This window comes from Borostomias antarcticus (genome assembly GCF_949987555.1).
Source record: "Borostomias antarcticus genome assembly, chromosome: 14".
In the NCBI taxonomy this organism is placed as follows: Eukaryota; Metazoa; Chordata; class Actinopteri; order Stomiiformes; family Stomiidae; genus Borostomias; species Borostomias antarcticus.
The window spans coordinates 19,015,624-19,028,123 of NC_140247.1; the positions used below are offsets into that span (position 1 = coordinate 19,015,624).

General features: G+C 47.4%; 1 protein-coding gene across 3 annotated transcripts in view; it reads left to right on the forward strand.

The window, feature by feature from the left end:
- The window catches only part of LOC311317909 (short transient receptor potential channel 7), a gene marked incomplete at both ends in the record, with an annotated part of 55,868 nt that overhangs the window by 13,724 nt on the left and 29,644 nt on the right, over positions 1–12,500 (forward strand). For all 3 annotated transcript variants that reach the window (XM_084449056.1, XM_084449057.1, XM_084449058.1), the window contains 4 exons: positions 2,642–2,806; positions 6,343–6,559; positions 8,395–8,628; positions 10,148–10,412. In XM_084449056.1, the coding sequence (XP_084305182.1) occupies positions 2,642–2,806; positions 6,343–6,559; positions 8,395–8,628; positions 10,148–10,412 (881 nt within the window). The remainder of the gene's footprint in view (positions 1–2,641; positions 2,807–6,342; positions 6,560–8,394; positions 8,629–10,147; positions 10,413–12,500) is intronic.

The following is a 12,500-nucleotide window of genomic DNA, read 5'->3' on the forward strand; positions in this document are numbered from 1 at the left end:
TTTCATGTGTTTCTTGAAGGTGTGGTATGAGGTAGAGTCTCTTATGTGTTTGATAGTGGAGAAGCCAGTTTTTCATGTGTTTCTTGAAGGTGTGGTATGAGGTAGAGCCTCTTATGTGTTTGATAGTGGAGAAGCCAGTTTTTCATGTGTTTCTTGAAGGTGTGGTATGAGGTAGAGTCTCTTATGTGTTGTTTCTTGAAGGTGTGGTATGAGGTAGAGTCTGTGTTTCTTGAAGGTGTGGTATGAGGTAGTCTCTTATGTGTTGTTTCTTGAAGGTGTGGTATGATGTAGAGTCTATGTGTTTCTTGAAGGTGTGGTATGAGGTAGAGTCTATGTGTTTCTTGAAGGTGTGGTATGAGGTAGAGTCTCTTATGTGTTTGATAGTGGAGAAGCCAGTTTTTCATGTTTTTCTTGAAGGTGTGGTATGAGGTAGAGCCTCTTATGTGTTTGATAGTGGAGAAGCCAGTTTTTCATGTGTTTCTTGAAGGTGTGGTATGAGGTAGAGTCTCTTATGTGTTGTTTCTTGAAGGTGTGGTATGAGGTAGAGTCTCTTATGTGTTGTTTCTTGAAGGTGTGGTATGATGTAGAGTCTATGTGTTTCTTGAAGGTGTGGTATGAGGTAGAGTCTATGTGTTTCTTGAAGGTGTGGTATGAGGTAGAGTCTCTTATGTGTTTGATAGTGGAGAAGCCAGTTTTTCATGTTTTTCTTGAAGGTGTGGTATGAGGTAGAGCCTCTTATGTGTTTGATAGTGGAGAAGCCAGTTTTTCATGTGTTTCTTGAAGGTGTGGTATGAGGTAGAGTCTCATGTGTTGTTTCTTGAAGGTGTGGTATGAGGTAGAGTCTATGTGTTTCTTGAAGGTGTGGTATGAGGTAGAGTCTCTTATGTGTTGTTTCTTGAAGGTGTGGTATGAGGTAGAGTCTCTTATGTGTTTGATAGTGGAGAAGCCAGTTTTTCATGTGTTTCTTGAAGGTGTGGTATGAGGTAGAGTCTCTTATGTGTTTGATAGTGGAGAAGCCAGTTTTTCATGTTTTTCTTGAAGGTGTGGTATGAGGTAGAGTCTCTTATTTGTTGTTTCTTGAAGGTGTGGTATGAGGTAGAGCCTCTTATGTGTTGTTTCTTGAAGGTGTGGTATGAGGTAGAGTCTCATGTGTTGTGAGACTGTGTTCCACTTGTGTGCAGTAGTGTATGAAAAAACAGATTGACCAAACAGACTTTTTCTAAATGGGATTTGTCAGTCACCTCTCGATGCCGCTCTTGTCGAACCCATGGTGGATGAAGGGAAATGAACTACGCTGGTGAGTGGAGGGGGGGCCGAACCGTGACGGATCTTGTACATGAGACCTTCTAGTACAGGGCTGCGTTTCCCAGAGGCATCGTAGCGCTACGTTCATCGTAAGCTACGGCGTTCATCGTAGCGCTACGTTCATCGTAAGCTACGGCGTTCATCGTAGCGCTGCGATGCCTCTGGGAAACGTAGTCTAGGACTGTCAAACCTGCCGTTCTGCTCCCTCACAGCGACAGAAGCACGCCTCCCAGAACTTATGTCGGCAGAGTGAGAATACATTTTTACTGAGCTTGAATATGTCAGCAGAATGAGAATACATTTTTACTGAGCTTGAATATGTCAGCAGAATGAGAATACATTTTTACTGAGCTTGAATATATCAGCAGAATGAGAATAAATTTTTACTGAGCTTGAATATGTCGGCAGAATGAGAATACATTTTTACCAAGCTTGAATAGGCTATGCCCCCGTCCTGTTAGATGTGACGGCGCTTATAGGACAAAATAAATAACCTTCTGGCTCTGTCGGTGGTTAAGAGATTTTATTTCAGTCCAAAGTGTTGTTTCTCATTTCATTGTATGCAGCTGTGGCTCAATCAGTGTAGTCTGGTGCAGCTCATCTGCCTGGTAGGAGTGTAGCTAGTGCTAGTTTTGATACGAGCCTCGCCAATAACGTTACTGTATTCACAAGATAGTTGTCTGGATATAATTGGCAATAATGAGTGATCTTTACTCATTACGACTACGTCAATTTAGTATTTTTTCTATGTATCATGATGAAGCCATAACTTACTGCACTCAGCTAAACTAGCACAGATTAGACAGGGCTGCTCTGTCTTCATAGCTACTTAGGCGTTTTGCAAATAAGGTCTATACTCCGCTGACAAATTATATTGTGAATGTAGCTCTCAAATGCAATTGTAGTGCTTTCTACCTCTCTCTGATATTTCAAAACTATTATTCCAGAAATGTGCTATTATTTCCTTTGGAATATCTCTCACTGATATAGTTGCAAATGGCATATTGACATAAGGAAGCTTGACAGGCGTGGTAACAGTAACCAAGGCAGCCGCGACTTAGCGAAAGGTCAATTGTCAAGGCTCTTATGTTCAAAGCCTAACACAGAGGCCTTGAAACATCAGAGACTTTTTATTACGTAACTCTCATCAGCAGGGTGGATGGAAACTTCCTCACCAGGAAATCGAACGTGTGTGTATGTTCGTGTTTGTGTGTGTGTTTGGGTCCTCCATTTTGTGTGTGTGCGTGCGTGCGTGCGTATGTGTGTGTGTGTGAGACAGATCGTGTACTGTAGACCGTGTCTACATACTGTACTCTCTTTCTGCCTATGTGTGTAGTTCGTGGCCCACCCTAACTGCCAGCAGCAGCTGATGACCATCTGGTATGAGAACCTGTCTGGTCTGAGACAGCAGTCCACCGGGGTCAAGTTCTTGACCGTGCTGGGGGTCACCGTGGGCCTGCCCTTCCTGGCCATCGCCTACTGGGTCATGCCCTGCAGCAAGGTAACACACACGCACGCACGCGCGCGCACACACACACACACACACAGATGCTTGCATACTCACAATCATACTTACACGTGCACACACACACACACACACACACACGTACACACACACACAGATGCTTGTATACTCAATCATACTTACACGTACACATACACAAACACACACACACACACATAATGTATGCTTGCACACTAACAATGATACTAACACGTGCACACACACAAACACACACACACACAGTTTAGCATTTATATCCTTGTGGGGTCCCTAAACCTAACCGTAGCCATAAAGAACCTTAGAGCCATAAACCTAACCCTAAACATAACCTTTGACCCCTAACTCTAAACTTAACCCTAACCCTAAACTTAACCATAACCATAATGGTCTTAACCCTAACCCTATAACCCCAGAAAACCCCAAAAAGGTTAACCCTAAACATAACATTTGATCGTAAAATGGGCACAATGAGATTTTTTTTCTTATTTCAAGCAAGCACACAAGCACACACACACACAAACACACACACACACACACGCACGCACGCGTACACATGTAAGATCCTCTATGGAATGACTTGGTGATCCCCATTAATCCAATGTTGATGAGGGATTTACACAGGGCGGAGGACTAGTGTGTGTGAGTGGTTGAATGTGTGTGTGTGTTTGTGAGAGAGAGAGAGAGAGAGAGAGAGACAGAGAGAGGTAAAGACAGAGAGAAAGAGAGAGAGAGGTAAAGAGACAGATAGAAAGAGAGAGAGAGAGAGAGAGAGAGAGAGGTAAAGACAGAGAGAGAGAGAGAGGCTGGTAGGAGAAGGTGTCTGACAGGTTATGTTCTGAGACTGTCGGCAGGTTGGGATTTGTGACCAGACAGACCCCACTTATAGAGACAGTCTCCTCTACACATGGGTAAGTATACACAGCTACTGAGAGAGAGAGAGAGAGAGAGAGAGAGAGAGAGAGAGAGAGAGAGAAAGAGAGAGAGAGAAAGACAGAGAGAGAAAGACAGAGAGAGAGACAGAGAGAGAGAGAGAGAAAGAGAGAGAGAAAGACAGAGAGAGAGAGAGAGAGAGAAGGATGCGTGAGAGAGAGAGATGATTCTGATTAGGGGGGGGGCAGGGTGGAGTGGGAGGTGGATGATGACATGAGATGGAAGTTGATGGCTGTAATCATGTTTTGGTCTAATGGGAGAATGACAGGGGTTCAGCGACCCCATTATCGCTGTCCACTGATCCACCTCCCCCGATACCAGGGGAGAGACAAGAGATCAGCCCAGAGATACCAACCTCAGTCCTACCGGTAATATTCACACTACCCAACCACACACAACCCGGTCGGTACATGCTGTGCCTATGCCATGCTCTAGTCGGCAGGGCCGGACTGGGTGAATATTTCATGCCGGGAAATGTAGCCCCAGTCAGGCCATGAGCCGAGCCGACGAGGTGAGATGGAACACCTTCAGTTTCGTTTTGTTGACGGTGGGGGGGGGGGCAGGCCATTCACCGCGGGCCAGGCCAGTTGACGCGCCAGGCCACCGGGAAAATTCCCGGTGCTCCCGATGGCCAGTCCGCCCCTGCCAGTCGGACACATGGGCAGAGCGGGCAGCTTTTTCCCGGTTACATCGACGTGAGCAGCTGTGAACAACAGATATCCTGTGGTCAGCTGTGAACAGATATCCTGTGGTCAGCTGTGAACAGATATCCTGTCGTTGTGGGGTATCCAGAGGATCGCTCTCACGCGCGCAGGCTGATCTTGTTACTGCAGGGAGGTCTGGAGGAACAGCTGATCGCTCGGCGTCCGTCGAGAGGACGCTGATTAAATAACCTGTACTGACGGACAGCCTGGGACACGAACGGCAGGACAGAGAGAGTCACACACACACACACACACACACACACACACACACACACACACACACACTAGAGGAAGAGCTTTAGAGGTGGGGCTGTCTCTGTCTTAGCCTGACCCCTCCCCCCCCCCCTCTCCAAACGATCATGGGATTCACACAGCTGTGTTCAGCGCTCTCTGGAGAGACAGGTTGAACACACACACAAGCACACATTGGAACACGCAAACACACACACACACACACCTGATGTTTCAGCCTCCCCCCTTAGTGCATGGGAAATAGAGCGGTCACGGCTCTTCTCTGTCCTGACCCCGCAGTGGTGGAACGAACTGCCCACTGATGTCAGGACAGCAGAGTCACTGCCCATATTTCGCCAAAACTCCCTCTTGAGCACCTATTGCATTTTTTAGATTGCTGTTCCCTCTGGTCTCACCTTTCTGAGGCCTCTGGCTACCGTTGGCTCTCAGCCGGGCCTTTGTGGCTGGTTGATTGGTTGATTGGCCGCAGCCGGTGCCACGGCAACCAGGGGCCGACGAGCAGACGACCGGTTGCAAGCTTAGGGGGGGGGGGGGGCGGGGTTGCCGTGGCGACCAGGGAAGACCGCGCCGCTGTCGACGGCGTGGTCTCTCCCCAGGCTCAAATACGGCGCTGAATCGCTGCGCTCCACATGCAAAATTTGAAAAGAGCGACAGGTCGTAGCAGCAAATGGGAGACGATAGCCCAGGTTAGATGGGCGGGGCTTATCTATGGGGGGGGGGGGGGGGGGCGCTTGATCGCGAAGGTCGTTACTGATTGGTGTCGCCGGGATTCCAGGATTGAGCACCAGAAGTGTCCCAGACCCATAGAGAGATCTACAGCATGCAGTAACGTGGTTAGCGTAGCTTACGTAGTGCATCAGCGATAGAACTCTCGTGGGTCTGGCATTGAGACTGGCGTTGAGACTGGCGTTGAGACTGGCGTTGAGACTATCCACAGTGTTGAAGTCGGGGGCGGAGATTGCATGGCGCCCCGGGCGCAGTTGTGCCCGTGAACTGCGACCCTGGGGATGCCACAGTGTGTGTGTGTGTGTGTGTGTGTGTGTGGGAGGGGGGTACTGTATGCGTGTGTGTGTGTGTGTGTTAGGTGAAGTAATTATCCAGGGGTGAATAGAGCATAATTGAATACAGAGTTTGAAATTCACATTCAAGTGGTGCAGCCGCCTCTATACGTGACGTGTCCGCCCGTCCGTTCAGAGCATCAGATGTAATACTGTTGTCCACCTACAGAGGGCAGTAGAGATCGCTCATAAACCGGCACTGCTTATTTCACCACCTGGTTGGGATTTTTTTTTTTACTATGTCTCCCCCTCCTGCCTGTGCTGCTTAGGACTGTTTGTGTGTGTGTGTGTGTGTGTGTGTGTGTGTGTGCGTGCGTGCGTGCGTGCGTGTGTGTGTGTGTGCGTGCGTGCGTGTGTGTGTCTGTGTGTGTTTGTTTTTGTGTGTGTGTGTGTGTGCGCGCATGTGTGCTTGCGTGCGTGTGTAGAGAGATAGAATGCAGCAGAGTAAGTTGTGTGTGTGTGTGTGTGTGCATGCACATATGTATGTGTGTGTGTGCGTGCGCATGTGTGTTTGCGTGCGTGTGTAGAGGGATAGAATGCAGCAGAGTAAGTTGTGTGTGTGTGTGTGTGTGTGTTTGTGTGTGTCCAGTTCGGTCAGATTCTGCGAAGCCCCTTCATGAAATTCGTGGCACACGCCGTGTCCTTCACCATCTTCCTGGGCCTGCTGATCATCAACGCGTCCGACCGCTTCGAGGGCGTGAAGAACCTCCCCAACGAGACCATCACAGACCACCCCCGCCAGGTCTTCAGGGTCAAGACCACCCAGTTCTCCTGGACCGAGATGCTCATCATGAAGTGGGTGCTTGGTGAGTACTTTCAACAACAGGAGGTCTGCAGCACTGAAGCTTCTAATCACAAAAATATAGGAAGAATTCAAGACCAAATCTGATGTTGGAAAAATACCTCACCTCTTAGTTGAAATGCCAAAATGTGCATGAATTGCTGCTAAATTTGTACAAACATGTCACAATCAATAATATACTAACCTAAATAATTAGTTCATTGCCTTTATTGCTTTAATTTATACAGATGTATTTTGTAAATTATATTGTTTTATTGTAATGAATTGTACTGTATGTATGTTCCTTTAGAATAAATTACCTGTGTACATATTTGTGTACTAGGATGTGTTTGTGGACATAGAATTATGTCTGTAATTCCACTGTTGCTTTGGCAATGTGAACATGTGTTCTTTTGTGCCAATAAATCCAATTGAATTGAAATTGAATTGAGAGAGCGAGAGAGAGAGAGAGAGAGAGAGAGAGAGAGATAGGGTGGAGGGGGGAGAAAGAGAGAGAGACAGAGAGCAGGGGAAAGAAAGAGAAGGAGAGAAAAACAGATGAGAGAGGGATAATGAGATATAAATGAGATCCAAATGGGAGAAAGAGAGACAGAGAGAGAGAAAGAGAGAGAGAGAGGAAGAGAGAGAGAGAGACTGAGAGAGAGGAAGAGAGAGAGGAAGAGAGAGAGGAAGAGAGAGAGAGAGAGAGAGAGAGAGGAAGAGAGAGAGGGACAAACCTGTCAGCTGCTCTCTCCCCACTAACATGCTCCCTCCGTTCCAAAGGCTGTTATTATTGTGCGTGTGTGTTTTCCCCTAATAACACCATCCTCTTCCCCACCAACCAATTTCAGTCAGGCAGGGCCAGGGGCGTGCGGGCTCTGTCTGCAGGGAGAGAGGGGACCTTTTCATTCCCCTAGCGTTGTTCGAAGCATCGGTAATTACGAGAGAGCACGAGAGAGAGAGAGAGAATGAGAGAGAGACAGAGAGAGAGAGAGAGAGAGAAAGAGAGACAGAGAGAGAAAGACAGAGAGAGAAAGACAGAGAGAGAGACAGAGAGAGAGAGAGAAAGAGAGAGAGAGAGAAAGACAGAGAGAAAGACAGAGAGCGAGAGAGAAGGATGTGTGAGAGAGAGAGAAAGAGAGAGAGAGATGATTTTGATTAGAGGATTCTGATTGGATTTGCCTGCAGACCTAGAGGTGCGTGCGTGTCCGTGTGTGTGTGTGTGTGTGTGTGTGTGTGTGTGTGTGTGTGTGTGTGTGTGTGTGTGTGTGTGTGCGTGCGTGCGTGCGTGTGTGTGTGTGCTCTGGTGTTTGCCTGCATGTGCAGTACGTGTTTGGTTTATGTTATAAGTTAAGATCACCTTTAATATTCCCTGTGAGGGATTCGGGCGCTACAGCAGAGAGAATGTCCACAATAGATCAAAGTAAAGAAGAGTAGAACAAAGATATACAAAGGCTAGAATTAATTGCATTTACATATGAGTAAATGTTGTGAAGTGACATAAAGTGTTTGAGGTGACAGGTGACATGGGGGGGGGGGGGCAGGTGAAGGGGGAGAGGGGGTACTGGGGCACTCAGGCACTGTTAAAGTCTGATGGCCTCTGGCACAAAGGAGCGCCTGAACCATTCTGTAACCTGGGTGGGAGGAGCCTGTTTCTGTATTGCACCTGGGTGGGAGGAGCCTGTGGCTGAAGTTGCTCCCCATCTGCCACAGCTCGCCATAGAAGGATGTTGTGTTAAAGGGCGTGTGTGTGTGTGTGTGTGTGTGTGTGTGTGTGTGTGTGTGTGTGTGTGTGTGCACGTCCGTGTGTGTGTGTGTGTGTGTGTGCGTGTGCATGCACGTGTGTGTGTGTGTCTCCAGGTATGATCTGGTCGGAGTGTAAGGAGATCTGGGCCGACGGCCCCAGGGAGTACATCATGCACCTGTGGAATCTCCTGGACTTCGGCATGCTGTCCATCTTCGTGGCCTCCTTCACCGCTCGTCTCATGGCCTTCCTCAAGGCGTCCAAGGCGCAGCGCTACGTCGACCTGCACGTGCCCAACGACGACCTCAGCAGCGCCGCCCTGCCCGACGAGGTCGCGTACTTCACCTACGGTGAGCGGAACCGGCGACAGGGTCAAAGGTCAACGTGGGTTCCTGTCGGATCGGGGCCCCCTCTTGTCCGAGTTCCAGTATTTTTTGAATGTGCCCATTCTTTCCTTCCTAATGGCAGCCTTGTCACCTTAATCAAATCAAATCAAATTCCCTTCCCCTTGTAATGGGGACTGCTGTTCCCCTTCCTGATCCAATCCTCTTACATCCAAGATCACTTCAAAGGGGGAAGGTGGGAGGGATACCTATTCTCAGTGTTGGAACGGGGCCCTACTGTGCTCCGTATGTAAAGTACATGCACCAGCGCCTCACCTTGGTATACAGCACCGTGCTCCATTAAGAGATCCTTACCAGTGCTGCCATCTAGTGGTGGCATACTGTCATGACATGTTTGCGTTTACAGTGCGTGAGATGTCCAGAAGCAATGTACTGTACAGAGGCCTTCCTCTCGCACGCACACACACACACACACACACATGCATCTTCACCGTCACACTCTCACACGCATTATAGAGTTTGTTTTTACACCATAATACTGAAGCATGTAAACACATAAACACGCATGTTTGATTAGCTACAGTATATGGGACGCAGCAGAAATACATTACAGTGTCAGGGTGGCTTCATTGTGTGTGAGTGTGTGTGTGTGTGTGTGTGTGTGTGTGTGTGTGTGTGTGTGTTTGCGCGCGCGTGCATGTGCCTGTGTTTGTGTGCCTGCTTCATGGTCTGGCTGCACGTGTGTACTGTACTGTATGTGTGTGTTCTCAGTTCTTGTGTGTGTGTGTGTGTGTGTGTGTGTGTGTGTGTGTGTGTGTGTGTGTGTGTGTGCGTGCGCGCAGTTCTTGTGTGTGTTCTCCATAACTCCTCTGTCATCTACGCTATTTTGTGTGTGTGTGTGATACTCTTCCCCTGATGTGTGTCTTTGAAGTGAGAAAGCCTTTTATCAAAGCCAGATAATGAGGTTTCACAGCCAGCTCTTTTTGTATTATATAGTGCTTTGTAAGTAGCAGTTAAGGATGTCCTGTCTTCATATTAATATGTCCCCTGATAGTCAGAGGTAATTTACAACTAAACGTGTTACTCCTCTCCTGAATCTCACTCCTTTCCTCTTTCTCTCTCTTTTTAATTTGCCTCATCCTTCTCTCGCACTTAACTTCCTCCTGCTGTCGTGTATCTCGTTCTGCTCCGCTCTCTCTCTCTCTATCTCTCTCTCTCTCTTCCTCCCTCTCTCTCTATCTCTCTCTCTCTCTCTCTCTCTCTCTTCCTCCCTCTCTCTCTATCTCTCTCTCTCTCTCTCTCTCTCTCTCTCTCTCTTCCTCCCTCTCTCTCTGTCTCTCTCTCTCTCTCTCTCTCACCATCTGTATTCGGTCCTGCCCTCCCCTTCTCTGTCACTCCTCACCGGAATTAATTTTCTCATCTTTTTCTCCCTCTCCTCCCTTGTCCCCATCGTCCTCCACCTCTCTCTCCCAATTACTCCCCTCTCTCTTTCTCCCGGCCTCCCCCAACCCCTCCCCCCTCCCAGCCAGGATCAGGTGGAGGCCGTCCGACCCCCAGATCATTTCGGAAGGCCTGTACGCCATCGCCGTGGTGCTGAGCTTCTCACGCATCGCCTACATCCTGCCGGCCAACGAGAGTTTCGGGCCGCTCCAGATCTCGCTGGGGAGGACGGTGAAGGACATCTTCAAGTTCATGGTCATCTTCATTATGGTCTTCGTGGCCTTCATGATCGGCATGTTCAACCTGTACTCCTACTACCTGGGGGCGAAGTACAACCCGGCCTTCACTACGTGAGTGACACGCCGCTGCACACACATACACAAACGAACGAACACACTCACACACACGTGCGCGAGCATGCATGCACGCCACACATGTATTCAGAGAAATCGGAATGGTTCCGCTTCACTTCCTCCAACTGGGAAGTATATCTCTATCTACAACTGGGAAGTATATCTATCTACAGTATATCTCTATCTATAACTGGGAAGTATATCTCTATCTACAACTGGGAAGTATATCTATCTACAGTATATCTCTATCTATAACTGGGAAGTATATCTCTATCTACAACTGGGAAGTATATCTATCTACAGTATATCTCTATCTATAACTGGGAAGTATATCTCTATATACAGTATATCTATCTACAACTGGGAAGTATATCTCTATATACAGTATATCTCTATCTACAACTGGGAAGTTTATCTATCTACAGTATATCTCTTATCTATAACTGGGAAGTTTATCTATCTACAGTATATCTCTATCTATAACTGGGAAGTATATCTCTATATACAGTATATCTCTATCTACAACTGGGAAGTATATCTCTATATACAGTATATCTCTATCTACAACTGGGAAGTATATCTCTATATACAGTATATCTCTATCTACAACTGGGAAGTATATCTCTATATACAGTATATCTCTATCTACAACTGGGAAGTATCTCTATCAGTGCTCTGAACTGACACCATCTGACCAGCTTGCCCGTCTCTGAATCGAGGAGGACGGACGAGAAATCGTGAATCGTTCAACGTCGGCGGCGTTGTTTTTCTTTGGGACGTTAGCGGGCACGGGGGGGATCCATCCGTCTTTAGGAGTCTGACAACCTCCTTCAGAGCTGTTGTCACCAGTCATTTATCTGAGACGGGAGGGAAACTCAATCCCAGAGCGTGGCTCTGTCAGTTCGTCTCCTCCGCCTCCTAGAAATTCCCCGATTACACCAGACCGGAGAGGCTGCATATCGTTACTTCATCCATCTGTCAGTCGATATTTGTTTTCTATCTCCCTAATATTATGTTCTTTGACACCAACTGCCAATTTGTCTCAGTCACTTTTGTGAAGGGTTTGGGTCTTGGTGGTCAGTCAGACGGTCATTAGTTTTCTTTGTAAGAGAGTGTGTGTTTATCTGCCTAGTGGGTCTGCCTGTCTGACTGGTGGTTCTTCGGTCCGCCCGTCCGTCCATCAGTGAGATAGAAGCCCTCAGGTTCTAGACGTGTGTGCGCTGAGGCAGAACCGCGCTGATGCCGAGCCGAGGGTTCTGCTTGGCTTCTCACACAGAGCTGGCATGATGTGTCGGCAGGGCATCGCTGCTGTTTATGTTCTGGGTTCTATGTTTTATGTTCTCACACAGTTTCTGGAGCATCCTGTTCATTCAAACAACAAATACCAAATTAGTATTGTACTAGTATTAATAATACAAGTTTTGTCGTCTGGCGAAAGTACTTACTGGATAATTAGGGGCCGGGCAGCTCGGCTGCCAGTCCCTCTGGTATTTGGTAATATTCTTCTTCTTCTTCTTCTTCTTCTTCTTCTTCTTCTTCTTCTTCTTCTTCTTCTTCTTCTTCTGAATCTTCTTCTTCTGAATCTTCTTCTGAATCTTCTTCTGAATCTTCCGAATCTTCTGAATCTTCTTCATCCTAGGAAGTCTGACTTCCCATGCATAAAAAATCACCAAACTTTGCACAAACAACCAATCAGAGACGTTGTTGGCAACCCCACCCCAATAGCGGACCCTAGGACACCAGCTGGCTAAACTGACTCAGATTTCCACCTGTCTTACTAGTCTGTGTATATATAGCCTACATGTAGCCCCCAATCCTCTTGTTCTTTGTCTGTTCATTATTTGCTGTAGCTGTGCGTTGTCCCTCGTGTTTCCTGTGCCATCTCGTAAGCTTGTAAGCCTTGTTGTTTGTTCTCCTCTTGTTAAGTGTGTACACTATCTTTGTTTTATTGTTTAGTTTTTGGTTTTCTTTTTTGCCCCTCATGGTTTATTGGCTTTATTTTAACAAACATTTTGTGGAAACTGCTGAAACTGTTATATGCACAAATGTTATATGCACCTGTGACATTTACATGCAGCCCTTGAT